Below are 27,561 nucleotides of genomic sequence, written 5' to 3' on the forward strand. Positions count from 1 at the left end.
TCCTCTCGTTAGAACTAAAGCCTTGATTTAGCATCCACACAGATTCCTTTGCCTTTCGTCCTCCCGTGAATATAAAAATAAACGTCTGCAAGAAAATGGTGATGACAAGCTCTGCTGCCGAGTGCTTTGAAGGTAAGCTTTAATGAAGGAAGCTATTAATTCAATCTTCCTCCGTGCTCCGGGGGCTGCTTACCCTATTGCTTTGAATTGCTCTAATCCACGTAGGTAGAATTCCAAGTCAAGTAGGCTCTGTTTGGATGAGCTGAAGGAAGAGCAGAGGGAGTGCAAAGGTAGCAGGTGCTGGTTGGTCACTGGTGGCGTTTCCTTCTCCTTTATATATTCCAGCTCTTCTGACACTTGTGTTATGGAGGACTTGGCTCTGTCCATGTTATGTGGGATGTGTGGGCACAGTGAGGACAGCAAACGCAGTCCTTGTCCCTCCTACCTGCAGGGATGTGATGTATGAAGCCCCGCTGTCTTTGCATAAATAGTAATGAGCTGGAAGTGTCGGCGCTCATTACTCAGCAGGCTTGGAACAAAAGTGGTTATTAGATGGTATTAATAGAATTAAAGAACTGAAGATCATGATGTGGGGGACAGGGAAGGATGCAGAGGAGTGACAGATCTGGGTGTTGAGTTCAAAGAAGGAAGTGAGGGTGGGTTAGTGACAGGGCTGTGGTTTCTGCAGTGAGGTACCAGGAGGACATTGGCTGGATGTGAATCAACCCCTGCAGGTGCTCGGGGTGCTGACACTGAGCAGGTAACACGATGGATGAGGTGCAGGGAGATGCTTATGGAGAGGAATGACTAAAGCAGTTCCAGATGACCCGGTGTTGGGTCAGCCCATCCCACCTGCTGCTTCCACACTGCTGCAGTGATGGGATGGAGCGCAGCAAGAGAATAAAGCAGAGGGAAAGCTGGAGGTGGGCTGTGTGGCTTTGCTATTTCCTTGCCTTGCTCCTGGGGAGGCTTTTGGGTTGAAAGAGCCTAGGAGGAGACTGCAGGCTATTGCTAGGAAGGCCGTTAACCCTTTTCTTCATCAGGGTGGGGTGCTGGCAGCTGTCCCCATGTGAACCCAGCCTGCAATCTCACACAGAGGGTGAGTTTTAAGGGCAGATGGGTGGGAATAAGTGCTGCTGCCATATCCGTGTCTATAAGGAGCTTTTAATCCTTTTGGAACATCCATCCCTAAGCTGGTGCCTGGTGGCCCTAAGCCTCCCCTGTCCCTGGGGATGCTCCGGGAGATGGCAGCAGCCGCTTGTCTTGGGGCTGGGCTGGGAGTGCAGTGATATTAGGAAAAGCAGGGCAACAACAGTGGGAAGCACTTGGGAACAAACCCGGCCTTGGGGAAGCTGCCTGTGCTGGGCTCTGTGCTTTGTGTGCAGCATCTTCAGCTCGTGGGGAGATGAACAGGCAGAGGGAAGGGTTTGGAAGAGCGATGGCAATGGGTCAGTGTGTGTGCAGGACTGCTGTGGTTCCAGCCTTGCAGAGTCCCCTTGTACTCCCCCTGTTCTCCTGCATGGCCGTGGGCACTGTTAAATCACTGCCTGCAAGCAGACTTGGAGCACAGCACTGAGACAGGGCGGGTTTGTTTGCATTTGTGGGGGAAACCCGTTAATAAAGGGCACAGAAGGGACTGCTCTTTTGCTGGAACAGATGGCGGATAAGGCAGCGCGATCAGCGTGCAGGGCTCCTGCTGGGGGCTGAGTGCTAGGCAGGAAGGTTGGTGTGCTCGTGGTGCCCGTCCGCTGCTACACCCATCTCTGCATGGCCTTCCTTTTGCTCCTTTTGCTTCTTTTCACGTTTGGTTTTTCCTCCTCCTGCAGTTGGGGGATGCTGAGCCCCTCTTCATGTATGAGGATGGGGCTGAGCCGCAGTGTGAGCCCCGCAATTAGGGCCCTTCCGCTGCCGCCTCATTTGATCTCCTTTAATTATTTATCGTCTCTTTTTCCTTCCCAACCCCTCAGTTCCTTTCAAGTGCTGCTTTCCTTCCGCACCCCCCCCCAGCTGCAGCAAGCTCTGCCTTCTGCTCTGCAGCAATTACGGTCCCTTCTCTCACATCTCTCTCCTTTTGTTCTCCCTGTACTGCAGAGCCCGATCCCCCCCCAGCCTCCAGGACACTGCAGAAGCCCCCTTGCCCCCATACACAGCCCTATGTAGGGTCTCCCCACATTCCTTTTGCTGCCTTCCCCTTTGTTTCCCAGCCCCCAGTGTGTTAATCGGCACTGCAGGTGTTGGAAGGAGAGCAGTGATGTGTGCTCACCCTGGGGGTTGTGGGGTGTTCCCTATTTCCCTCTTTGCTGCTGAAAAAGGAGGGGCACCAACCATGCACAGGGCTTTTCTCACCATGCAGCCCCTCCTCATTGCCCCATGGGGGGCAGAAAGGGGAAAGCTTAGAGTAAAGCCCCATAAAAGCAACCTGGGGATGCAGTGTGGACTCGTTTTCCTGCCCCAAATTGCCCTCTGCATGTGTGTATGTGGCCAAGAGCCGTTCCGTATCCATGCAGTTGGGGTGGGTTGGGGCCATCTGAGGCAGACTGAGCCTTTATGTGCCCATGTCTGGTGCTTGGGGGTTGGTTTGGGCATCCCATCCCTTGTCAAAGCCGTGTATGGGGGTTTTGGGGTGGCACTGGTGGTGTTTTGGGGTGATGCAGCAGCCTGTCCCTTGCTGTGACCACAGTGGGTGGTTTGGGGCTGTTTTTGGTTAATATGATTCCTATGGTGGTGGGGCTGGGATATGAGCTAAGGAATGGGGTGGGATGGGATGTGAACGGAGTACAGGTTGAGATTAAGAACAGGATATGGTATGGTGTATGTGGGATGTGGAAAGAAATATGGGACGAGAAGAGTTATGGAATTGGGTGTTTGATGAAATGGGATGTAGGATAGAACGTGATATGTGAGGATATGGGGTAAATGATGAGATGGGATATGGGGTGAGAAGGGATGTGTCATGGGACACAGAATGGGGTGGGCTTTGAGATGGGGTATAGGTTGGGATGAGGCAGAATGCATGATGAGAAAGGATATGGGATGGGACATAGGGCAGTGAGAGGGGATGGGATATTGATGGGAAGGCGAGGTTTAAAGATCATGGGGGAGGGATGTGGGGCTTTGGGGCGCTACGAGAGGCTCCATTGGGGTGAAGCTGGGGGTGGAGCTGTGCACAGACCTCCAATGCGCCCTCCGGCCAGTAGGGGGCGCTGTGACCCGATGCCGGCGGCGCGCTGGCCCGGCGGGCGGCTCTGTGGCGCGGAGCTGTCCAGCACTTCAGGAGGGGACGCGCCGGGAGGGGCCGCGCTGCTCCGGACCGAGCGGGACCGAACCGAACCGGGTCCGGAGAGCGGCAGGGACGGCACCGGGCCGGGCTGAGCGGGGCGGCGGGGACGGAAGCGGCGGGGAGAGGTGAGTGCAGCGTGGCCGGGCCCGGGCCTGGCTGCTGGGGCGGCACCGAGCGGTGTTGGGGGGGGGAGGGCGGGTAGAGAGATGGGCTGGGGATGGAGGGGGGACATAGGGAGCAATGGGGAGCGGGGAAGGGTTGGGGGGCAGCGGGGAATGTGGGGCACGGGGGTACCCCAAGGGGATGGGGGAGCGTGGGGTGTTGGAGACCTCAAATGACTGGGGGGGTTATGGAGGGCTGTGGGTTCCTGTGGGGCAGAGGGACCCTGTAGGGAGCAGGAATTGGGGCTGGGGTGGTGTTTGTTGGGAGCATCCTGCTTCGCTGTGCCATGGACTGAGATGGAAGGTCCCAGTGGCTGCCAGAGCCTGGAGCATGGTGGGGTATAGGGGGCTACAGCAAAGAGAATGAATGCATAAATGGCTCCACAACTTTGGACCTAGAGCTCAGCTGGGGAAGGGCAGCAGTGCTGGGTGAACTGTGTGAGAGCGTTGGCTGTCGGGTGGAGGAAAAAGGTGCAAAACTCAACAGCGAGTGAGAAGCACAAGGTCTGGGGAAGTGATTTGTGTTGCTCCAGACCAGGGTCTTTGAAGGACCAAATGTGTGCTTGGATCTCTCCTTCTCCTCCAGAGAGGTGGTTCCAGCTGGGGGAATTTGGGGTTGTCGCTCAGGTGGGGGCTGTTCCTTTGCGTGGCCACGCTCCCATGGAGGGTTCAGATGTTCAGAGTGCTTTGGCTTTGGAGAGCCTTGGGTTGGAGGGCAATGCACAGGGTGCAAGCGCTGCTGATCTGCATGGCCATCGCTGCTGGCACTGAGTGGGAAGCAAGCATGTTGCTAGCTCCCTGGTGACTACTTGCTAGCCCCTTACTGGCACTTTAGTGACTCCTTGGTAACTCCTTGCTCGCCCCTTGGTGGCTCCTTGGTAGCTGCTTTCCAGCCCCTTGTCAGCCATGTGTCCTCTGTACCAGGGCTTTATACAAATCTGACTTTCCCTTCTGGTCCCACCACCCAAGGGCTGTTCCTGGGCCTCCACCCTCAGCTTTCTTCATCCCCTGCTGTGGTGGTGGCTCTGCAGGGATGGCAGCAGCCTTATTTCCTATACAGCAGAGGGGGACGGTAGTGGTGTGGGCTTTGGAGCCGATATTGGGCAGGTTTTAGGGCAACATTTGTCCTTCATTCCCTTTTGGATGAGCATATGTGGCACCCAGCTGCATGCCTCAGGCAGGATTTGTCCCCAACCCCAAGGAGATGCTGCCTTACCCTGGATATAGGGCTGACCCCAGTGTGGTGTTCTTGGGGTGCTTTGCTTCCTGGGAAGGGCATCAGGCACCTCAGACCTTCCTTTGTGGGGTGTGCAGTGCCCCCAAGCCCTGTATAGGATAGGAAGCAGCAGCCGGGCTGCAGCACAGGCTTTTCCCACTCTAGTCTCAAGGAAATCCCCAAACGCCCCCAGCTGCCCCTTCCCTGCCCCACTTTTGGTGCGTGGGAGCTGAATCCTGCCATGGGGCCCCAGCATCCCCAAAGCCCTTCCCTCCTGTCCCCAAAGCCCTTCCCTTCCATCCCCAGCTCACATCTTCTCCCAGCCAGGTGGCCCACGGCTTATATAATGCGCTCAGCCCCGGAATAGCTCCTCCCGTTACACAACGGGCACCGCGTCGTGGGGAGGAGGGTGGTGAGGGGGGAAAGACATGGCTGCTTGCCTGCCCCACACCACCACCCACACACCTGGGACCCCCCATCACCATTGGGAAGGTATTTATAGAGCACCTCCTGCCCATGCCCTAGCTCTGTGTGCCACTGACCCCACACATGCCCTCCCTCAGGGTCCTGCCCCTCTCTGTGCCCCCCAGCTCCCCATCCATCCGCTGGCATGCCAGGAAGGAGCCCAGTTGCTTGGTAACTGTTTAGCTTCTCTGCCAGCATCGTCTATATAAAACATATAGATTTATGTTCATGCCTATGGATGCACAAGCAGCAGCAAACCCTCGCCCAGCCCTTGAGCCCCAGCATCACATCATTAACGGGGGTGAAGCACTCCTGGATCACCCAGGGATAACCCTGCATGGTCACTGGGTGTTCAATGGGGCTCCCCATGTGCTGGGGCATCACATGTGTATTTTATCATAGAATCATTCAGGTTGGAAAAGACCACTGAGGTCATTTAGTCCAACCATCACGTGTTGTTGGATAGATCTTCTTTGTTAAGTGCTTTAAAATCTGAAAATTGCCATATTTTAGCATGCAGGGGGCAGTCTCCAAGCAACATCCCACAGCTGTTTGTCCCACCAGGTGATGGGGATGGCATCACAATGTCTGAGCCACATGGATGTAGCCAACTGATAGCCCTTGGTGCCAAACTGCACAACCCCAGCCTTGTGGTGGCTCTGTGGGGTCCCAATGGCTCAGTGCTAACAAGCTCCAACTGCTGAGGCTTTTTAAGCTGATTTTGTCCTCTTTTTTCTTTTTTTTTCTCCCATTTTGGAGGTCTGACTCATGGTTTTTTGGCATTCGGGGGCTGCTGGGAGGCAGCACCTGGGAAGGTGGGCCCAATTAAAGGCAGCAACCCAAGGCTTTTCCTCCTTGTAATGCTGGCCAGGTATTTGGGAAAGGCTGATGTGTTATGGCTTTTGGTGTTGCAATATGTGCTTGTGCATGGCCTGGAGGAAGCCTTCCAGTGGCCATCTTCAAGTAACAGACAATTAGCAGCCTGTAACAAGGCAAAAAATGCTTTGGGATGGGATTATTATTTTTGCTGTGTGCTGGTCGCACACCTGGTGAGTGAGACCCAAAGGAGCCAGCCCAGCAGGACGTGGTGGTTGGTGCTGTGGACTGGGAAACTGAGTCATGGGGTGAGACTGGTGGCCTGAGTGGGGCAGGGTTTGTGGGTGGGAGGCCCCCAGCTTGACTGTGTTGTGATCTCTTGTGGGACTGAGCACTGGGGTGTTGGGTGTATGAGTGCCTGGGAGCAGCACAGAGCAGGGGAAGGTGAAAGGAGATGGTGCAGGAAAGTTGGAGCATGAGGATGGAGATGAGGATGGGGGGTGGGGTGGATGATAAGGATGAAGGCTGGAGCATGGAGATGGAGGATGGAGGGTAGAAATGAAGATGGAGGATGAAGATGGAGTATGGGGATGGAAGATAGTGATGAGGATGGAGGTGGAAAATACAGGATGGAGGACCCAGCATGGGGATGGTGATCCAAAAGCAGGTGGGATTTTCTCCTTCCAGTTTTTGTTTGCTTGGCACACGCTGCCAGCAGCAGATGAAGGCTTCTTCTCCCCCCCCTTCCAGGACTGCTTTCCTCTTGTAAACAAGGTGGAAATCTTAAAGGGGAAAATCTCTCTGCTCTTTAGATGAAGAGCAGTGATGCTAGTCGCAGTGTCATGGCACCCCCTGGGAGACCCCAGGCCAGCCAAAGCCACATCAAAGGGATTTTAGCTTTTTCAATGCTCAGATTGGCCTCTTGCTCCTTACAGAGGTGTCAGTGTGTCCTTGGCTGTCCCCATCCCTGCTGCATCCCATGCCCCCTTCATGCAGGCACTCGCCATTGCCCTGTCTGGTGCAGCTGGATGTGGTGAGAATTAATTGAGCACCGACCGGAGGCAGCTTTAATTAGCGGCCAGGCAGGGGGCTCCGCTGCTGTGCTTCCCCTCCCTGGGGGGAAAAAAGGAGAGATGAATCTTCTCGGGAGTTTCCCTGGTGCTTTGGTGCTGGGGGAACGACTCTGGTAGTGGGGATGGATGCCAGCACTGTGTCCTGCAACGCGTTCCTATGAGCCCATGGGAACTGTGCCTGTTCTCTCTCTGAGGCAGCCGGGTCTCTGGCTGCCAACACTTGATGATTTGTGGGTAATTACTGCAGATAATGAAATATTTAACCATCCTGTTTATTATTGTGGATAGCAGTGAGCCAGGCAGGAAACTGCTGGATTTTGGGTCAGGTCAGTGGGAATGGAGATGGGGATGGTGTTGAGGATGGGGATGGAGGTTGTGGATGAAGATATGGGTGGGTTTGAGGATGGGGGTGAGGATGAAAGATGCTAAAGTGGGTGGGGATGAAGATTGGGGTGGAGGATGTTGATGAGGATGGAGGTGAAGGCTGCAGATAAAGCTGGGATTGAGGATTGGGATGGTTTTGAGGATGGGGATGGATGCTTGGGATGAGGCCGGGGTTCTGCCTCCACTTCAGGCCTTGGTCCAGCACAGCCAAGCAAGCCATCCCTGCTCTGTTTCATGGCAGTGACTGATGACTGGAGGCTGTGGAGGTGATGGCTGCCCTCCTGTAGCATGTCCCCAAGCTGTTGTTGCTGGGACTCTCTTTTTAGGACAAAGGGGCACAGACCTGGCCCATCCTCCTGGGGATTCCATCTGCCCCAGTGCATCACCCCCATTATCCCCCCATGCACAGGACTTTCTCCGTTTCCCATCCAGGGCTGTTGCTGGTGGCTCTGCTTTGCTATTTATAGCAGGATGGTGTTTGCGGGTAGTTTTTTCTCTTCCTTTGTTTTCCTGCCTGTGCCGTCACTGAGGCAGGATTGCTGTTATTAGCTATTATGGGGAGTATTACTCATGTCTGAGCACTTCTTTCCCTGCCACCCCCAGCCCCTCATCCTCATCTGCCTGGGAAGGGCTTCCAGCAATCCAGGAGGGGGGCACTGACACCAGCTGAGCATCCGCCAGTCTCCTGCCCCCATCCCACCACACTGAGCCCTGCTGGATACCCAAGAATAACCAGTAAGGACTGGGAACAAAGGAGACCCAGCCCCTCTCCCAGCACCTGAGAGGGGCCCTGCAGTCAGCCTTTGCAAACTAGCACTCAACATCAGGCTGTGCAGACACTGAGCTCCATCCCCACTCAGGGTTATCTCCCATTGGGTATATTCCCCAATGAGTCCAGCCTCCACCACCCCATAGTCCTTATCTGTAGCTCTGGCAGCCCATTTATCTCCTCTCTCTGTGCATACATTCCTCCCTCTATCAGCCCAGCGACACATCACATTCTCAAGGTTTTGCAGCAATGAATTTCCCCACTGCTGGGCTGAAGATAAAATATATTCCCACCGGAGGAAGCGAGCAGAGGCTGCTGCTGTGGAAACATCCACTTCTTCCCCCTCCCTCCCCCATGGAAGGAGCCCTTTGGTGGAGAAACAGTTCCCAATGGGAAGTTTCCATCACTCCTGAGTTCTTGTCCCTAAGGAGAGAAAGGCAGAGCTGTTGAGGAAGAGTTGCCCATGCTGGCATGGGTGGGTAAATGTGTGTCGGCCCATAGATGACATTTCCATAGAGATCCTGCTGTAACTATGCTGGTTTCCTTGTGTTTCAGACATAGGAATCAATAGGCTTTAATAATGCAGAGAGGTGTTTGGTGAGCTCAAGGATGTTCATCCCTGCTGCTGCTTCCAGCTTTGCCTGGGCACCTCGGGGCGATCAGAGCGCTCTGCTGGTTCCCATGCTCAATCCCACACCATGGATGTGTGATTTCACAGCACTGCTGGGTGACCCACAGCTCTTTGTTCCCATCAGGTGCTGTGTCCCACCCACACCACCATGGCTCTGTACAACAACGGAGCCAACGTGCCCTCACCCCAAGAGGCCTCCAATGGCTTCTCGCAGCCCGGTGCCTCGGGCACGTGGCACAAAGCAGAGGAGGAGGTGAGGCTGGTGGAGCCCAGCCTGGTGAAGAAGGCTCACCGTGAGATCCTGGACCACGAGCGCAAGAGACGGGTGGAGCTGAAGTGCATGGAGCTGCAGGAGATGATGGAAGAGCAAGGGTGAGTGGTGGGCATCCGAGGTTGACGTGTGGGGTAACTCATGACATGGGACCTCTGTTGGCTTCTCCCTACTGAGGTACCTTGAGGTGGCAGAGGTCTGCAGTTGGAAGGAAATTTGTGTTTGGTGGTGTTAGCCTATTATCTTAGAATCATAGAACCAATAAGGTTGAAAAAGAGCATTAAGATGACTTAACCCATCATCACCATGCCCTCCAAGCCACATCTCTAAATGGAAAATAAGCATGGGCTGGGGAAAAGAGGTGGAGCAGTTGTGTTTAGCCCCAAGTGAGGCCATTGCAGTGCTTCAGTTTGTCCCTGCTCTATTCCCACTCTCCAGTTTTGGGACTGAAGCCTGATTGATGGAGCAAATGCTTCAGCACACGCAGGGAGACGGGGACTGGGATCAGCTGTGGAGAGGGAAAATGGATTGAGAGGAGGCTTCGCCAAGGCTTTCATTAAGAGCACAACTGTGACCTAGAATTAAATTGTCTCACACAGGCTGGAATAATGATTATGCATAATTTGTCGTTATGGAAATAAATAAGGCTGACCTGGCGCCTTGGGGAACCCGGGTCCTCCTTTTGGGTTCCCGTGCCCTACTAGGCTTCTCACTATTAGTAGTAGTATTACTGCAGCGGGTAGTAACGGTATTGTGATCGGTACTGTTGTTATTGCTGTAATTGCCTTTGCTGTTATTAAGGCTATTAATAACAGCGATGACGGTGATGCACTGAAATGATAACATAATTACAGCCATCATCTTGGCCAACCTGGTTAATTCCCTTCTGTGTGGGGGCTTTCCTGGGGTCTGTGGGGTGGGGAAGTGCTTTGTGGGGGTTTCTTCCTTGGGGGATGGATCTCCAAGGGCAGGGCCCAGTGGGACCAGGTGCTGTGATAGCAGAGGAGGGTTTCAGGGCATTTGAGCCTTCCTGGTTTGTTCCATGTGGATGGCTCCTCCTGGTCCAGCTCTGACTGCTGCCCACTCCAGACTGCCTGCAGGGTTCCTTCTGGCTGGTGGTTGGATTTCTTTTCTGGATAAGAAATGTCAGCAGTTTCTGCTCCTTTCCCCAGCCTGTTCTCTGCATTCAAGGCAAAAGAAAATATCCCTGTGTTAGAGTTAAAAGCAGCCACTCTGCAGCTAAACCTCAGGTTCCTCATGCCGCAGGATGAGTAGCCATGATGCAGTTGGTGAGGTGCAGAGCAGCGTTTTGGGGGTGCTGCCCTGTTTTAGGGGTCTTCCAGCCCTGGTGGGGTGCAAGGCACAGGGAATGAGCAGAGCTGCCTGGTTCATTGCCCTCCTGCTGGGCAGCACTGTCTGGTTGGAGTATTAATGAGTCCATTTCAGTGCAAATGAGCTCATTAATATTAATTCTTATTTCATTATGGTTAAGCTGTGCACCCGACTGCAGGATGTGGTCCAGGTGCTGCCCCGTGCCTCACTCTCCTGGGGACATTGCTGGAAGCAATGTCATTTTCTCTGTCCATTTTCAGCACAGAACCTTCAGGTTTGGGTCCAGGGGATGCTCTGGTGCCATTGTGCCAATGCAGGATGCAGAACAAAACTGTCCACTGTCACTGATCCTCCAGTGTCTCTGGGACGGCTGGAGTGCCATGCTTTGCTGCGGCTGTTTGCAGATGCCAGGGACAAAGTGATTAGTGTCTCTCGTTAATAACCCTGCAGTGGCCTGAGTCAGCGTTCGGTGTTAGCGCAGTGCTGGCTTGGCTGGGACGTGGCACAGTGTGGAGACGAGCAAGGGAGGTTCATGTAGGGATGGAGGAGGGACCTGGCCTCACCAGCTATGAGGACACAACGTGTCCTTGCTGCTGTCCTCCTCTTTTCTTCTTCTGGGTGCTGCCTGGGAAGGGGACACAAGCCTGAAGGAGTGCACAGCAGCAGGAGGAGGGTCCTGCTGTCCTCCAGGCCCTGCTAACCATCACAATGCCACCTCTCCTTCCCAGCCTCTCTGGCCACATACCACTTTCAAGAGTATGGAAGGTCATCAGCACATCCCTGCCCTGTGTGCCCCTTTGGCCATTCACCTTGGTCCTGTCTCAGCCTTTTGGGGGGCACACATGGGGAGCCAATGCAGTAATTGTGCCAGCTCTGACTGCATCTCTGCCCATGCAGGTACTCAGAGGAGGAGATAAGGCAGAAAGTGGGGACCTTTCGGCAGATGTTGATGGAGAAGGAAGGCGTGCTCACCAGGGAGGACCAGCACGGGCGCCAAATGTAAGTGAGGCAGCTCTGAGTCTGCCCATCTGTGTCCCACGTGTTTCTGTCCCGGGGAGACATCCCAGATCATGACTGAGGATGGATGGGTGAATATATGGGGGTAGTTGGATAGGTGAATGGATGCAGAGAGTGTTATAGGGGTAGGCTGTTGGATGGATGGTTGGTCAGCTGGTTGGTTGGTTCATTGGCTAATTGGTTAGTTTGGATGGAGGCAGATTCTGCCTCTCTGAGGAAGGGTACTACCTCTAGGGAAGTTATCTCTTCCCAGTTGTTTGTCACCCATTGGGTGCTCTACAGAGATGCCATTGTTGCAGTGCTCCTATTTCAGATGAGGAAACCAAAGCATAGAAAGGCTGGCCACTCACTCACCCTTCCAGCCACTGAGGTCACTGGAACAGAGCAAAGCACAGCACCAGTTTGATCCTATATGATGCTCAGCCCATGCCTCACCATTGCCCACTCCTGCTGTATTGGTTGCTTCTCCTGCTCTCCAGGGCTGAAATCACAGCTTCTCTGTCTGGGTAAAACCTCCTCTCAAGGATCTGCCCCGGTTTCATGCTGTTTTATTGGTGTGATGCTTAATGGCCCAGACAGCATGGCTGGCCTGGTGCACACCATCCATCAGCCTGGAAACCAGGTCACTTGGGACAGGAATAGATGCTGCAGGTCCACTGAATATTAATGCTTCATTAGGATCAGGAAATCAGGGCGAGGGGGAGGCAGGGAACCCACTGTGTTGGGCGCAGCCTTCCTCTGCCAGCAGCCACCAAGCAGGATCAGAGCTCAGTTGTGCCTGGCCCCACTTGGAATTTGCATCCCCACCCCCATCTCAGGGATCATTTGGGTCTTTCTCCAGGCAGGTAGGAAAACCAAGGCGTGGGGTAAACCAACCTTCCCAGGTTGCTCAGGCAGCTGAGAGTCCTATTGGCATGTTAACAAGTGGCCTTTGCCTGCGGGGCACAAGTCATCTCCAGGGCATCTTCCCAGGAGAGGCTGCCCATCTCATTAAGGCTGGTGTTTTAATGAGCACATGGGGAAGCCAGAGGTGTCAAGGGTACCCCAGAGTGGCTGTCACCTTTCCCTGCTTGCAGACTTGCTTTGGAAGGGTAAGCGTTAGATTAGCCCATGGGCTATAAATAATAGTGCTGAGTTGGAAGGTCTCAAAGCAAGAAACTGCAAGGACTGCACAGCCAGGGGATGCTGGGAGGAAGGAAGCACAGATTGGTCCCAAGGAGGTGGTGCTCTGTGCAGTGGGGATGTGAACTGTGTGTCCCTGCTGGCTTGGGTGCCAAACCTCTGCACTGCTTGAAGATATACCAGTGCTTTAGCAAACACTCATCGCCTTTGCAATGATCTGGGAGAGCTCTTAGCACACTTACCTTGTGTGCTGGTCCTTTTCCAACACCTCCCTGGCCCGTGTTTCTGAACCAGCTGCTCTCTTTTCAAAGTGCATGCAAAAGCTCAGCATTGTCTGCAGAAATCCCCAGGGGAAACTGAGGCACCAAGCAGAGCCATGACCACCTGAGCCCCAGCTTGTTGTCTGTGCCCTCTCAGCTCCTGTCTGTGCAAGCACAGCCTGCTCCTGGCAGGGGAACTGCTTGATGGACAGGCTGGTGGGCTTAAAAAGAAATGCAGGCGTGTGTCGGGAGAGGAGGTGTAACTGGAGCAGCACGAGATGGTCCCGAGCTGCTGAGCACAGCTGATGGGTGATGTGCTGGCAGCAGGCTGTGGTGTGCAGCACATGGTCCAGCACTGCCTGTGGTGCCCATCAAGCAGAAAGTCCAGCAAGAGTTAATTCAGTTTGCTCAGCTCCCTTTTTTCCTTTGTTCTTTCTGTGGTTTGGTTGTTGTTTGAAAGGCGTTTTCATGGAAAGGTTGGGTCAAAAGCCAAAGGGCTTCACTCCTCCACTGGTTTCCTCTGCTACCAGCCTCCATACTGGGGCACAGGGGGGAACCTATGTTGGGATATCAGCTAAGCCTTGTCCCCCAGCAGACAGAGGGCTGCTGGTGTGGATGTGGTGCTGAACCATGGGCTGCAATCCCCAGCAGTGCTGTTGCTAAGGAAATATTCCCTCAGGGCTCTTGGATGTAATTTTCCTGCTCTGCCTTTCTTTCCCAGTGACTGTCACCAAGGTCCCCAGGACCCATGGCAGCATTTTGGGCTCAGGAGCTCATCCCCTGCCCCACATCCTCACTGTTCCCAGCACCACTCCACAAGGGAGTGGATGCCTTTCTCTTGAGGTCCCCAGGGACGTTGGGGCTGATGGCAGAACAAGAGCAACACAAGGTGGGGGTGGAAAGGGGAGGTGGGCATGGCCCCCCTTGCTTTCTGAGTCCAGCCCACAGCCCTGGTAGTCAATGGCAACCTCCTGTCCGTTTCCATGGCAGCATAAAAATTAATGCTGATGAAGCTGCTGAAGAGGAAGTGGAGACCCCAGTGGCTTTTGGGCCTGATGTCCCCTCCTCTCTCAACCTGGCTGACCTGGGGGACATCACCCATCACCTCCTGTGCCAAGCCCATGACAGGTCGGGCTCTGGCCTCCAAGTCTGGATCATCCCAGGCAGCTTCTGCCGACGGTGGATAATCCCTGGTCTTCCACCAGCTCTCCTCGCCCTAATCCAGCCCCCGCCACCGACCTGAGCTGACCCTGCCAGCAGCACCCGCTCAGCCCCCACTCTGCCTCGTGAGGCAGCAGAGGGATTCTGAGTGATGACGAGGACAGGGGGGTGGTGTCCTGGCCCTGGGGATGTCCCTGTGCATCCCAGTGCTGACATACTGCAGAGGCAGGCACTGCAGGAGAACCCTACGAAGACATGCACTGTGTGATGGTGATACAGGGAAGTGCCAGGCGTTGAATGATCAGAGCCAGGTCTTCTTTACCCCACGTGCCAACAGCAGTACCACCAGGCTGCTGTTCTCCCCTCTAGCCCCATTTCAGCCCCACTGCACTCCTCTTTGCTGTCAGTCTCCCAAATTTCCTGTGTTTTCTCCTTTGCCAGAGTGATAGAAAACCACCACGGGCTGGATGGGGAGGAGTACACAGTGCAGTACCCTGAGTACAGCGAGGGCTGCCTGCTGCAGTGTGACTGCTCAGCCGAGTGCTACCGCGACGACAGCAGCCACCGCGAGTACAGGTCTGGGCAGGGGGCTTTGGGGGCTGGCAGTGTGGTGGGTGTGGGAGCAGCTCCATGTCCACATCTTAAATGCATGTGTGATCTTATGACACCCTTCCTTGGCACAAGGAGACACCAAGGTCAGGGTGTGATGGATGCGGTGATATTGGCCATGGCATGGCGGATGGTTTTCTTTTCTTACCCCAACCCTTTCCTGCAGGATGAAAAGACGGTCGAGCAGCTCCACCTCCCCACCACCCAAGAAGAAAAAGAAAAAGAAATCAGGTCACCGCCGGAGCCGGTGAGTCCTCACTTGTCCCTGCACTTTCCCCTAGACAGGGAGGCCTCAGTCCTCTGTACATTCCTTACTCAACCCTTCTCAACCTCCACGGAGCCAGGGGACATCTAAGGACCTTTAGTCCCCATGCTGATGCACCCTAAATCCTGGTTGCTCACCCCACATTGGATAGCAGCATTGGGCTCAATCAAATTGGGAAGAATTTGAGCATGGCACCAGGCAGGATTTGGTCCCCTTCCTATTTTATATTTCCTGGCTCAGTGGGAGGATGCTGTCCTTAATAATCTTTTCTTTTCTGCCTTCCCTGTGGCAGCAAAAAGAGGAAACCCGGATCAGAGCGCAGGTGAGTGTCTCTTTCCCAAATCCCCACAGCAGACAGCTGCTCTTGTCTCCTGCTAGAGGCAGTGAAGCCCACGAGGTGGCAATGGGACACAGCAGGATCTGCCTGCCTTGGCTGCAGGGTGAACTGGAGCCAAACACTCTTTTCTGTCCCCTGAAAAATAATTTCCATGCAACATCTGTGCATCCCAGGGGCTGTGCAGGGAAGTGAGATGCCAGTGGGTGGTAGGGATGGGGCTCCCCTGGGTCACAGGGTTTGGGGTCCCACCCCATGGACACCACTTTCCTCCCTGCAGCTGTGACAGTTCTTCCCCGATCCGCAAGGAGAAGAAAAAGAAGACTGGAAAGAAGCACAGACGTGACAGGTGAGATGGACACATCTCCAGGGCTGGGGACACCAGACTGGTTGGTGGCTTCAGGGAGGGCTGGTGACACCCATAGACTGGGCAAGGTGGAAACGTGCATAGAGTTGGGTGTCCCTTCATGGGGCAGAATGTTCTCCAAACCACGGGCTGCCACCTCCCCATGTCCAGGAGAGACATCCCGCTGGATCCTGCATCCTTATATGCATCACCCCCAGGGGCTGCCTGTCCCTCGCTCCCTGTTACCTCATTTCACGTCTCCTTCATCTCTGCTTCCTCTTCGTCCTCAGGTCTGAGTCGGGCTCTCGGAAGAAGAGAAGACACAGGTGAGGATGAAGGCTGCTGGGAGCCACACCACCATGCTCATACTGTCCCCTTCACCCCAACACTGATTGTCACCCTGGAGGTGACAAGGGAACACCCTATGCTCTGGGTGTGCACTGAGCAGGGCCCAGCACAGTGACCCATTGCAACCAGGTGCTGCTGGGTTTGGGTTTGCCCCGCATCCCATCTCTGCCCTTTTACCTTTCTGCCCTTCCCACAGGTCCCGCAGCCCCAAAAACAAGAGGAAAGAGAAAAACAAAGAGCGCAAGAGGTGAGGTGCTGTAAGAGGGTGGCTGGCAGGATGCACGCCACTCAACACTGCATGTGCACCCAGTGCAGGCACTGCCTGCCCGTCAGCCCTGGCTGTCATCCCTGCAGGTCCCGCAGTGCATCGCCAGCCTGGCGGTCGCACCGGCGTAGCAGCTGCAGCTCACACAGCGCTTCACTCTCCTCTGACTACAGCAACTCCAAATCCCCCAGCAGGTAGGAGCACCCTTGGGCACGGTGTTCTCATGGTGGGGACCTCTGTGGGGATGGGGATGCTGAAGCACAAGGGATGCTTTAAGGGGTTGGAAAGGCAGTAGTGGGGAATCTAAAGCAAAATCTCCATTAGGGAAAAGCGCAAAACACGATTTCTTGCCCTATTTTTTGTTCTTGCGCCACGATCCCAACCCAATGTTGGGTGCCGCTGTTACGCTGGCACGTGGATGAGGATGTGCTGTCCACCTTGCTGAGCGCGCCGTGCCCCACAGGCTAAGCCCCAAGCATCGTGAGGACGGCCCCAAGGGCAACAGCGCCCGCTCCAGTCGCAGCCCGTCCTCCTCCTCACCGCGCCGCTCGTCCTCACCGCACCAGAACGGGCACAAGGGCAGCGCCCAGAATGGCCGCCACAGCCATGGCCCTGCACTCGAGGAGCCAACGGATGTACGTAGGCTTTTCTTGCACCACGGTTTGCTGCCCTCTCTTCCTCTTCCTCCTCCCTTTGCAGGAATCCCTCACTCTGGCTCTCCTCTTCCCTCCTTCCCCATCTTAATGACGGACAGACTGATGGGGACGCTGGGTGCTGGCTGTCCCCGTCCCTGTGTACACGCGTTACCCCAGCCCTGGGATGTTGGTTCCTCTCCTCAGGGCTGGATCCCCAGCACCAGGTCCCCCACTATGGCTGCTCTGTGAATGTCACACCCTAAGGGTGTCCCCAGTGGCTCAGCAGGCCACTGCTGGGAGTGCTCCCAGATGGCCAAAAAGTGGGTAAAAATGGGAAAGTATTATTTCCCTGCCACCTGCAGCCCATCCAAGTGCAGGATCCCAGCACTGCTCTATGTGCCCAGATTGGGGACTGCTGTAAGGCCAGGAGAGGTCATGGTGTGTGGGGCTTTGGGGGCTAAGCACTAAGATTTTGGATATCCGTGGTCCCCATGATGGGTGACAGTGGGTCCAATTGTCCCCAACAACACCAAAAGTCCCAGCAAAACCCAGCTGTGCTGAGGGCTTTGTCCCCACAATGGGATGAGGGGACATGCCCCAGTTTAACCAGTAATGGCGCACCTCTCCACATTCCTCTTTGCTGTTTGGGGTGTGGGTGCCAAGGAGTCCCCACCCCTGGCACCTCACATCACTCATGCCACATGAGCTCCCTTGGCTCCCCAACTCTAGAGGGGACTTTTCTGCGACAACTTTTCTCTCTTTCTCTCTCTCTTTCTCTCTCTCTTTTTGTTTTCTTTGATTATTTTTTTTTTCCTTTTCTTTTTAATCCCATCTGTGTTTTTCTTTAGCCTCCCATTTGAAAAAACAAACAAACAAACCCCAAACGGTAATATACAATGCCATTTCTTGCTCAGCAGAAGCAGGGAAGAGGGGGAGGGAAGGGCAATGAAACCACACTTTCCCCCCCTGCCCTTGTTTTAGTTTCCTTTATCATGGTTTCTTTTCTTTTCCTTCGTAATGTACAGAAATGCAAACAATATATATCTCTCTTCTTTTATTTTCCCCTGTCGTCGTCGTGTTGTTCTAGAATTTTTTGCTTTTTTTGTGTGTATTGATGTGGAGAAGAAAAAAAAAAAAAAACCCAACAAAAAAAAGCAACCAGATGTGTTTTCTAAAATACTGACAGCCATTGAACATGGTACCTCCATCCTCTCTATTTTAAACGAGGGCTTTAAAAGGGAAGATAACCCAGCAGCTGTGAGCAGTCAGTTGCCCTTGGCCTCCATCAATTGGCTGCGGCAGCTGTCCGTGGTGCTGACGGGGGTCCCCTCCCCACATTGTAACCCCAGCAGGATGGAGCCATGGGGGTCGTGATGCCCACCTACCCTTGACCCCCTCCCAGCCATCCCATGCCGTGATGCTGCCGTGCATCCCGAGCACCCCAAGCATTCCAAGCGTGGTTCCAGGCAGCAGCAGCAGGGCTGAGCACCCAGCCTACCCCAAACTCTCCATAACCACTCGATTCGGCCCATTTTTCTTCATTTCCCTGCCCAGCACCGCAGGCTCCCCAGTCAAGGCAGGGTGCTGTGCAAAGCTGACTTCCCTTTTAAATTCCCCGTCCTGTCTCCATCCATCCTCACCTCCAGCTGCCTCCCCATCCTCCTCGCATCCGTCCTTCCTCCCCATCTCTCCCTCCTCCTCCTCCTCACCTCGTTCTCTCACCTGCACTCACTCTCTGTAACTGATTTCTCTCTGGTTTTCTTCGGGCCGATGCTGACATGGCCCTCCTGGCCTCCACACGTCCCGCTCCATCCGTTCCCCTTGCATGTTGTTTGGGATTTGGTCGTGTCCAGCAGCCACTTTTCGGACCGAATTGCAGTGTTGCTGTCTAAGGGCTGGGTTACACACAAAGCTGGCAAACTTGCTGCAACCATGAAAGCCACAGGCTTTCCAATTAAGCAAAATGAAAGAAAAAAAAAGGATGCAAAGGAGACCAATTATATATTAAAAACTCTACGCGAAGCAAACTTGATTAGCAAAGGGGTCTAAATCACATTACTAAAGAGTCATTGTCTTTTTCCCATTCTGCACTCCAAATGTGGAGATTATTGTTTTCTTTTTTATTATTGCATTCCTGTCACTGCCAATTCAGAAGGTAGGTATTTCGTCCACCTCTGCACGTTCACTTCTGCAGATGAGCCTGTTGAAAAGCACCGTAGCTTGATTTAATGTTATTTTCTCTTTCTTTCTTACTTTCTTTCTCTTTCTTTCTTTTTCTCTCTTTCTCTCTTTTTTCATTTTGTCTCTTTTTGGTGGCTATATATGATTTTTTTTTTTTTTCGATTTGTATGGTTTTCCCCAGTTAGCTGCAAAGCCATGCTCTTCTCTTACGTTCTTTTTTATTATTATTATTTTTGCCCTGTTCATGTAATATTTTTCTTTCTTTCTGCCTTTTTCTCTTTTCCTCGTTCCTTTGGTAGAATGCATTTCTGTGTGTTTTAGCCTTCCGAGTTTGTGTTTGTTCCCACAAATGGTACAGTCACGTTGGGTCGGGCTGAGTTCTCCTGTGCTTCCTTAGGGGCTGGATAACGAGACTGAGTGTAATCAGCAGAAATAGAGGCAAAGAGAAGCAGGCACATCCCAGTGTGTGAGAAGGGTTTACGGGGCTATGGGCATTTCGGTCTGCAGGATGGGGAGGGAGGAAGGGTCAGCAAGTGAGAAACTGGGGGAGATTGGATGTTTTTGCCCCTCCTGAGGCTGTGTCATGGCAGTGAGCTGAAGGGACCTGGGGAGAGCACTGGGGGCTATGGAGATCTGAGATCTTCTATGCCCAGAACAAGTACCCTGAAGGTGTTTTCCCATTGGAACTGGACCTTTGCAGAGGGTTTATTTGGATCATCCTTATTTTCTTCCTTCCAATAGAAGCCCCTTCTGCCCTCCCCTTCCCTCTTTCCATGTTTTGGATGTGGACTCCATATCCCTACAGCATGGATGGCAGATGTGGGAATGCCACACATGGGAGGAGGTCCCTTCACTCCATCTTTCTCTCTCTTCTCCACTTGGATTTTTCCCTGGATGTGGGGCTGGCGTACAGCCACAGCCAGATCCCTACATGAATGCTAATGGTGGGGCATCCATCACCACCGCCACTTCTCCCCCTTGCTGGAGCAACGACAGCAGCAGCCAATTATTAAAGCAGTTGCTAAAAATGCACCAAACAACCCACTCATTTTGCTCAGGGCTCTGCGGCTGTAGAGTCTGCAGGGGACTGGCTTGGACCACTTGTCCATAGGAATGAGGGCACTATGGGGATGTGCCACCAGCAGCACAGTGGCCTCATGTCCTTTTGGCAGCATCTTCCTTGTGGAACTACGGTACATCATCCACTTCTCTTTTGGGGGAGAAAGGCAGCATTTAGGATTAACTATATTTGATGCAAAGGGGATGGTGGAGAAATGAGGTCACCGGCTGCCCCGAGCACAGCGGCACCTCCCAAATCCCCTTAAGCCCCATCAGATCACACAGGATTTACCCTTCATGGGCATCAGGGGCTGATGGAATGGGGGAGACCCCCCCAAGGCCTCCCCTTAGCCTGTAACCCCCAGCCTGGTTTGGTTGGGGTGGTCACCGTGCCAGTGGCCCCGTGTCACTGCTGGGTAGCCAGGATGGGTCCCCTATGCCCAGTGTTGGAGCGCAGTGAAGGGAGTTGTTTTGTTTTATTTCTCTCCTCTCCTTGTCTCTGTCTCTCCTCCTCTCTCTCTCTCTTTCTCTCTTGCATTTTTGTGAATCTAATGATGCACTTATATTGCCCCGCTTTTCCCTTCTCTTCATACCTTACCTACTAAAGGAGGAAATGCCACTTTTTTGGTAAGTGGATGTTAACCAAGAGGGACTTAAAAAAAAAAAAAAAAAAAAAAAAAAAGCATATAATGGAAAAATTAAAAAAAAAAAAAAAAAAAAGGAAGCAGAAATCAAAGTCTGTGTTGAGTGCTGATGAGGACTTAGCAGTTCCCTGCAGAGTCACAGCTAACAGATCAATGCGTATCCCAGGAAGAGTTCAGAGACATTCATTTATCTCAGTAACGATGACATTTGTGAAGTTTTGGTTTGGTTTTCCTTTGATTTTGATGTTTTCTTCTTTCTTTTGGTTTCTTTTTCCCTTCTCTCCCCTCAACCCCCCCCACCTCCCTGCCTTGCCCTCCATCGTTGCTCTGTGCCGTCTTCCTTGTTTCTTGATTTGTTTTAAGCCAAAAGCCTTACTATCTATGAACCTACGCATATATAAACATTATAGACCTCTATATATGTGCATGCCTCTATGTGAGCAGCCCTCCCGCCCCGTGCCTGCCCGGCCCCTCCCCTCTTTGGTTCCCCCCACTCCTCCTCAGCTCACTCTGACTTACTCTCCCCCTTTCTCCCCTCCTCTCATCTTTTCTTTTTTATTTTTTTTCTTGTTTTCCTCAGTTCTTTTATGTTTTCCTCCCCTTTTCCTTCCACCTCTCTTGGCCGGGGCGGGCAGGCTCTGGGGTTGCTTTCTCTCCAGGTGTCCGGGGGGTCGTTTCTTTCCCTTTGAGCTCTCCCTCCCAGATGACTTTGGGTTTCTTGGATTTTATCGTCTTCCCCCACCCAACCCCTCTTTGTTTCTTTGTTTTTTCGTTGATTATTATTATTATTCTTACTATTATTTTGCGTTTTGCATGCGGAGGTTTGCATGACCCACGTTGTTGAGGGCGAGAGGCTGAGGAAGGTGCAGGGTAGCATCTGTGTAGCCTGCCTTAATGCGATGTGCGTTGACGTTGTGCACCGAGCCCCAGCCTGGTGCCCCCCACTAAAGACCACTTTTTTCCTTCTTTCTTCTCTTCTCCCCTCCGCCTGTCCCCCCTCTCTCTGTTTCTCTTCCCCCTGCCAGAGGCCGGCCTCACCATCCCCTTCTCCTCGGCCTCGCGGCAGGACAGATCCGCCGTCCCCTCGCACCCGGGGCGGCCGTCATGGTGCCCGCTCACCCTCGCAGGAGCGAGCCAAGCACGGCCACCGGCACCGCTCCCACTCCACCTCGCCGCCCCGACACCGAGGTCAGGCACCCCGCCTGCCAGCACCAACGGGGCTCAGCCCCACTGGCTACAGCAGCGACTCGGAGGGCTCAGTGTGCTCCCACCCGCTCAGCCCTGACAGGACTCACAGTGCCCACGCTAAGAAGTAAGAGCTCTCTGGGGTGCTGTTGCATTGGATGCATGGTTATCTGGGGTGTCCTGTTGCTATCCATGATGGGATGTGCTCTGAGACCGGGGTGGGTGGCCATTGGGTTGGCGTGCTGTTGGAGAGCAATTCCAGCAGGTGAGCCCCATAGTGCCCAGATGGCTCTGTGAGATCTTGGGGCATCAGGTTGGATGTCAGGAAAAGGTTCTTCACTGAGAGGGTGTTCAGGCCCTTGAATAGGCTCCTGTGGTCAGGGGTCATGGCCCTGAGCTGCTGGAGTTCGAGAAACATTTGGGAATAGTTTGATTTTGTGTGGTCCTGTGTGGAGCCAAGAGTTGAACTCAATGATCATTATAGGCCCCTTCCAACTCAGAGTATCCTGTAATTCTACCCAGCAGGGAGTGGGACCAGATGGCCTTTAAGGGTCCCTTCCAACTCAAACAATACTACAATTCCATGATAATCAGGGTGGTTTGGGATCTACTTCGGCTCCTTCATGGGCTCGCAGGGGACAGTTCAAAGATTGCAGAAGGAAAGGAACATAGTAAAGACATGGCATGACATTATCCCCTCTGCTCCTCACAGGGTGAAGGAGAGGCACCACCGGGGCCGTCCCAACAGCAGCTCAGAGTCATCAGCGAAGCACTCGCGGCACGGAGCCTCGGAGCGGAGGAAGAGCCCCTCACACAGCACAGGGCACCGCAGCACCTCCTGGAGCTCCAGTGGGTCCCTCTCCAAGTCCCGATCCCGCTCGCGGGACAAGCGGGCAGCACGCAGCCGCAGCCGCTCTCCATCACAGAAGAAAACTGCCAGCAGGTCAGCTGGGGGGGCTGAAGGATGGGCAGTGGGGGCAAGCAAAGCATGGGGACTGCCCAGGACCCTCTGCTGCCAGGTGTGTGGGTGGCTTGCATGTCCCATCTCTTAGGACAGCTTCAAAAGTACCTTCAGAGAGCACCCACAGCTGAGAATGGGTTTCAGCCCTCCTGGGTTTGGGGAGGGGCTTTAACTTCCATGCATGGGTTGTCCCAGTGCCCCACACGGGTGCTGTGTTTCTCCTCGTGCCTCTAATGCTCCTCCTTGTGTTGGTGTAGAGAGAAAGACAATGAGCCTCGAACACGCCACGGTGACCCAGACCCTGCTCGGGCCCGGCGCCGCTCCCGAAGCTACTCCCCAATCAGGAAAAGGAGACGTGACTCCCCCAGCTTCATGGAGCCCAGAAGGATCACCAGGTGGGTCCCAGAATGGATGGATGGATGGTTGGATGATTGGGTGGGTGGATGGTTAAATGATTATATGGATCTATAGATGGAAGGAAGGAAGGTAAGATCATAGAATCAAAGAATGGTTTGGGTTGGAAGGGACCTTTATGATCATCTAGTTCCAACCCCCTGCTACAGGCAGATGCATGTCCCTCTAGAACAGATTGCTCAAAGCCCCATCCAGCCTGGCCTTGAATGCTTTCAAGATAGATGGATAGTTAAATGGAAGGAAGGAAAGGAAGAAAGGATGGCTAGATGGATGGATAAATAGTTGGATTGGCTTGGTGAAAGGCTGGATGAATGGATGGATGTGTATGCAGAAGGATGGATGGACAGGTAGATGGACAAACAGCTGTAAAGATAGGTACATAACCCTAAGGATGAATGAAAAGCAAATCAGCCTGACCCAGATGGGTAACCAGACTGTACTGCAGTCTTCTGGTCTCTTCCCATTTGCAGACAGAAAGTAAGAATAATTGTACCCTACGTGAGTATATTCCAGCAAGAAGTGCATTTGTCTCCTGCCCTCTAAAGGCAGTTTTCTCCTCCTTGAGGTCCTATTGACTCAGGATGCCAGGCTCTAAGACAGGCAATATTTAGTGCCAGACAAAACACTGTGTGCATATATAGCACCTCGTTAGCATGCAGCGCTGGTGGCATTAGCAGTGCTGAGCTGAGATTACCTCGTTTCTGACCTATTTGTCTCCCTTACCATCAGGGCCTGAGCATGGAGCTGGCTGGATCTTCAGCCATCGGCTCTCGCTCGCTATGGGAGGGTTTTCATTTCTCCTGGACTGGGCTGAAGTCATAAGAGAGGACAAGAGAAATCTTGCCCATAGCAGCCAGCTCTGCTGTCCTGTCCGTGTCACCCCTCCACAGCCCAAATCCCCCAGAGCTGCAGGGCTGTGGCTCAGCAGATGACATCTCGATGGTACCATGTACCTCCTCCCGTGCCCTCCCTCCTCCCTCAGTGATACCAATGTCTCCTTTTCCATTTCATCCTAAGGTTCCTCTCGGAGAGCATCGTCGCCTGCCTGGCTCCCAGGGTAACCTCTCCCCTTCTTCCTCCTCTTCCTCCCAGACTGCTCCAATCTCTGCGTCTTTCTCCGGTCCCACTAACACTGCTCACTGCTATGTAGGGATGGGACAAGGGGGCAGGGAATTAATTGCTGTGTCCCTTCCAGTTGTGGGGGTGCCCTGCTCTGGATGTCACTGCCCCATAGGAGCCGGTGTGGGTCGAAGCTCGGGCAGCCCGACGCTGGCTAATCCCTAACATCTCTTTTTCAGCAGCTTTCACTCTTTGGTGGCTGGGAAAACACAAAAGCCACATTAACCCGCTCACTTTCTGTCCTCGACGCTGCCTAATCCAGGACTAACATCCGGGGCGGATCAGGGGAGAGGAGGGGGATGTGGGACCGGGCGCTGTCACCCTGCAGCCACCCCTTATTGAGGTGGAGGCTGGGCTGTTGCCCCCCCATCATCCCTCCCCTAACCCACACCAGGACTGTGACTCAGTTTCCCTTTTCCCTCTGCAGCGCTCGCAAGCGTCCCATCCCCTACTACCGCCCCAGCCCCTCGTCCTCCAGCTCGCTGAGCACCTACTCGTACAGCCGCAGCCGGAGCCGCAGCTACGACACCTACAGCACCAGCCGCAGCCGCAGCCGGACTCGCAGCCCCCCCAGCCGCTCACGCAGCCCCCCCAGCCGCAGCCCCAGCTACAACAGCCGCAGCAGCTCCGAGAGCGCCGGCTTCTGAGCCCCCCCCGCCCCATCCAGGAGCCTCCATCCCACCCCAGGAGCAGGGGATTGCCAAGGATGGACCAAGCGGGGGGTGACCCTGAGCCTGGGGGGTATTCGGGGGTTGGGAGATGGGGTGGGGGGTGGCTTATTTATTGGGGGGGGGGCAGGGTGGGCGAGCACAGAGCAAGGGAACAAATCACATCGACATAGCTGGGTGGGGGGTGCTCCATCCAGCGGTGCTTTTTGGGGTGTTTTGGGACTTTCTGAGCACCTTTCCCCATTCCATGCCTGGCTGGAGGGTGCGGTGCGGCCCCAAAGGAACTGCAGCATCTCACTGACTTGTGTCCCTGTGGCACCCTTGGGGACAGAGGTGACATGGATTATCCTGGGGCCCCAACAGCCCTGGGCACCACAGAGCCACCAATGAACAAAGCATTGCTGCATCCCCAGCACGGGGCCATGAGCCCAAGGAGTGGGCTGAGATCCCCCCTGACTCCAGCCAGGGCTTTGCATCTCCTGCCCCTGAAGAACAAATGCTGTCAGGTCTGGATTTGGGGTGAAAAAGGTCTGTTTTGGGATGCGTCTCACAGTGCTTTTGGGGTGGTCCTCACTGAGGTGCCCCCTGCACACCCACATTGCTTTGGGCACATCTGGGTGCGTGGTGTCCCCTCTGAGCACTGGGACCCCATCTGGGTCCCCCTGGCCACATCCTGCTTCAGTTCCTGACCCAGATGGCTTCATGGTGCCGCTATCCCCAATAACTGCAGCCCTGTGGGATGGCAGTGGCTCCTCTCCTGGCACCATGGCATGGCAGTGGGCTCATTGGGGCTGGAGCATCCCTGCAGCCCTCCCTGGAGCTTTAATGAGAGATAAAGGATGGGGCCCACGCGCCCGCTTTGCTGACAGCCCCAATTCCACACCATTGTGCTGATTTTCCAAAAGAAAAAAGAGGCCCTTCCTGTGGGCATCCCCCCCGGCCCCGCTGCCGGTGTTTAATCCACATGGACCATGTGTTTTCCGCCTGGCTGGAGGAGGACGAAGCGCTGAGCCCGGTGGGATGGGAGCACAGCTGCTGGGATTAACCCACAGCGCCGCAATGGGATCGGGGCTTTGTCCCTGCCCTGAGGGCACCGCAGAACTGGGGCATCCCTTTGACTCCAGTAATGCCCCTTTAGTGCTGGTGGGTTGTGGGGCTCTGACCACGGCCAAGCACTTCAGGCACCCTGCACTGCCCTCCCCCTGCGTGGGGATGCTCAGTGCATCCTCCAGGGCAGTCCCCATCCCAATCCTAATTCCCATCCCCTTCCAATCCCCATCCTAATCCCAAATTCCACATCCCTGACCCCATTCCAATCCCAGTCCCCATCTCAATCCCCATCCCTGACTCCACTCCAATCTCCATCCCCATTCCAATCCCCCCCATCCCAAACCTGTCCCCATCCCACGGCCACAGCTCCCACAGTGACAGAGCCCCGGACAGGACAGCACATCAGGGAAAATTTCCAGTCTTCCTCTTTTACAGTCTCTGTCTCCTGCCGCGGAGGGAGCCAACTGGAACAAAATACTCTGTAGAAATACTTCAGTATTTTCCTCTCTCTCGCGCGCTCCCTTTTTCTGGATTGTGAGTACAGCTGTAGATTCAGTGAGCTGGTTCAATTATAATAAAATATACAGTATATATTGTAAATGATGCTGCGGGGCATGGAGCGGTTTCTTTGCATCCCTCCCTCCCACCCCAGCCCCTGGCAGGATGCAGCCCCGCTCTGCAGCTCGGCTGCTTTGATCCCTTTCCATCCTGTTTCCCAGACAACATGGGGCTCCCCCCCACCCCAGCCCCGAGCTCCCCCTGCTGAGGGATCCTTCTCCCATCCTTCCTGTATCCCTGTCTGTGCCAAGCGCCCCACAGGGAGGGCTCTCACATCCCTGCACTGTGCACATCAGGGCTCAGATACAGCCATCCCCTGGCTGTGCTGCCTCTTAAAAGCAAAGCCTGCACGCTGCATGAGCTGGGCAGGAAGGGACAGACAGCCCAAGGCCAGAGCTCAGCCCTGAACAGTCCCAACAACCAGCATCAGCCCTATCAGTCCCCACTGCCCCCATCAGCCACCCACAGCACCATCAATCCCTACTGGTCTCTACTAAACCCCAGCAGTCCACACCCATTCATGTAATCTCTCACTGACCCCCACCAAGCCCTACAGCCTCCATCAGTCCTCCTGACCTCCATCAGCCACACTGGGCCTTGCTGACCCCCCCACCAAGCCCTATAGCCCCCATCAGCCCCTCTATCCTCCATCAACTCTACAAACCCAGCTCTAGGACCCCTCACCCTGGGGTGCCACATTTCTGGTGGGCTCCAGAAGCTTCTGGCCTGGCAGTGACGCAGCGGGTGCAGGGCTGAGCTCGGGCTCCTGCTCTGACTCATCCCCCCCAGCACTGCGCATCCCGAGGGCTGTTGACGGGAAGGGGAGGGCAGGCTGGGATCCATCCAGCTCCCATCCATCAGCGCCAAGGAGCAGCGCAGGGCGGGCAGCAGGGCTTGCGGCTGCGCGGGGCTGGAGAAAAGCTTCTGGTCCCTTCCCGGGCCCCGCTGCAATTTCCATTAAT

General features: G+C 54.4%; 1 protein-coding gene and 1 long non-coding RNA gene across 5 annotated transcripts; one reads left to right on the top strand and one right to left on the bottom strand.

Annotated features, from left to right (window-relative positions):
- Window positions 1-11: 11 nt before the first annotated feature.
- SRRM3 (serine/arginine repetitive matrix 3) lies at window positions 12-26,644 on the top strand. 4 transcript variants are annotated; one of them, XM_085522325.1, is made up of 16 exons: window positions 12-132; window positions 8,920-9,167; window positions 11,296-11,397; window positions 14,400-14,534; window positions 14,734-14,814; window positions 15,125-15,154; window positions 15,447-15,515; window positions 15,803-15,838; window positions 16,057-16,107; window positions 16,215-16,319; window positions 16,589-16,760; window positions 21,670-21,956; window positions 22,542-22,772; window positions 23,048-23,185; window positions 24,222-24,261; window positions 24,751-26,644. In XM_085522325.1, exons 2-16 carry the CDS (start codon window positions 8,944-8,946, stop codon window positions 25,162-25,164), a joined length of 2,115 nt encoding a protein of 704 aa, XP_085378451.1. In that variant the 5' UTR covers window positions 12-132; window positions 8,920-8,943; the 3' UTR covers window positions 25,165-26,644. The 4 variants fall into 4 exon arrangements, with proteins under 4 accessions (XP_085378451.1, XP_085378450.1, XP_085378452.1 ...); XM_085522324.1 differs by lacking the exon at window positions 12-132 and adding an exon at window positions 3,213-3,405; XM_085522326.1 differs by lacking the exons at window positions 12-132; window positions 24,222-24,261 and adding an exon at window positions 3,213-3,405.
- LOC107322718 (uncharacterized) lies at window positions 26,444-27,488 on the bottom strand. Its single transcript, XR_001559029.2, has 2 exons — window positions 27,284-27,488; window positions 26,444-26,601 (listed from the first exon to the last, which is right to left on the bottom strand). It is a non-coding gene; the product is annotated as an uncharacterized LOC107322718 (long non-coding RNA).
- Window positions 27,489-27,561: the final 73 nt, after the last annotated feature.

The sequence above is a fragment of the Coturnix japonica genome, chromosome 22 (assembly GCF_054131305.1).
Source record: "Coturnix japonica strain WE chromosome 22, WE-NBRP24, whole genome shotgun sequence".
Taxonomy (NCBI): Eukaryota; Metazoa; Chordata; class Aves; order Galliformes; family Phasianidae; genus Coturnix; species Coturnix japonica.

Bases quoted from the DNA above. Each gene is read 5' to 3' on its own strand.
- SRRM3 (XM_085522325.1), top strand. From the start codon at position 8,944: ATGGCTCTGTACAACAACGGAGCCAACGTGCCCTCACCCCAAGAGGCC. The intron at 9,168-11,295 runs GTGAGTGGTGGG...CTGCCCATGCAG, and splicing joins GAGATGATGGAAGAGCAAGG to GTACTCAGAGGAGGAGATAA. The intron at 15,516-15,802 runs GTGAGATGGACA...CTTCGTCCTCAG, and splicing joins AAGAAGCACAGACGTGACAG to GTCTGAGTCGGGCTCTCGGA.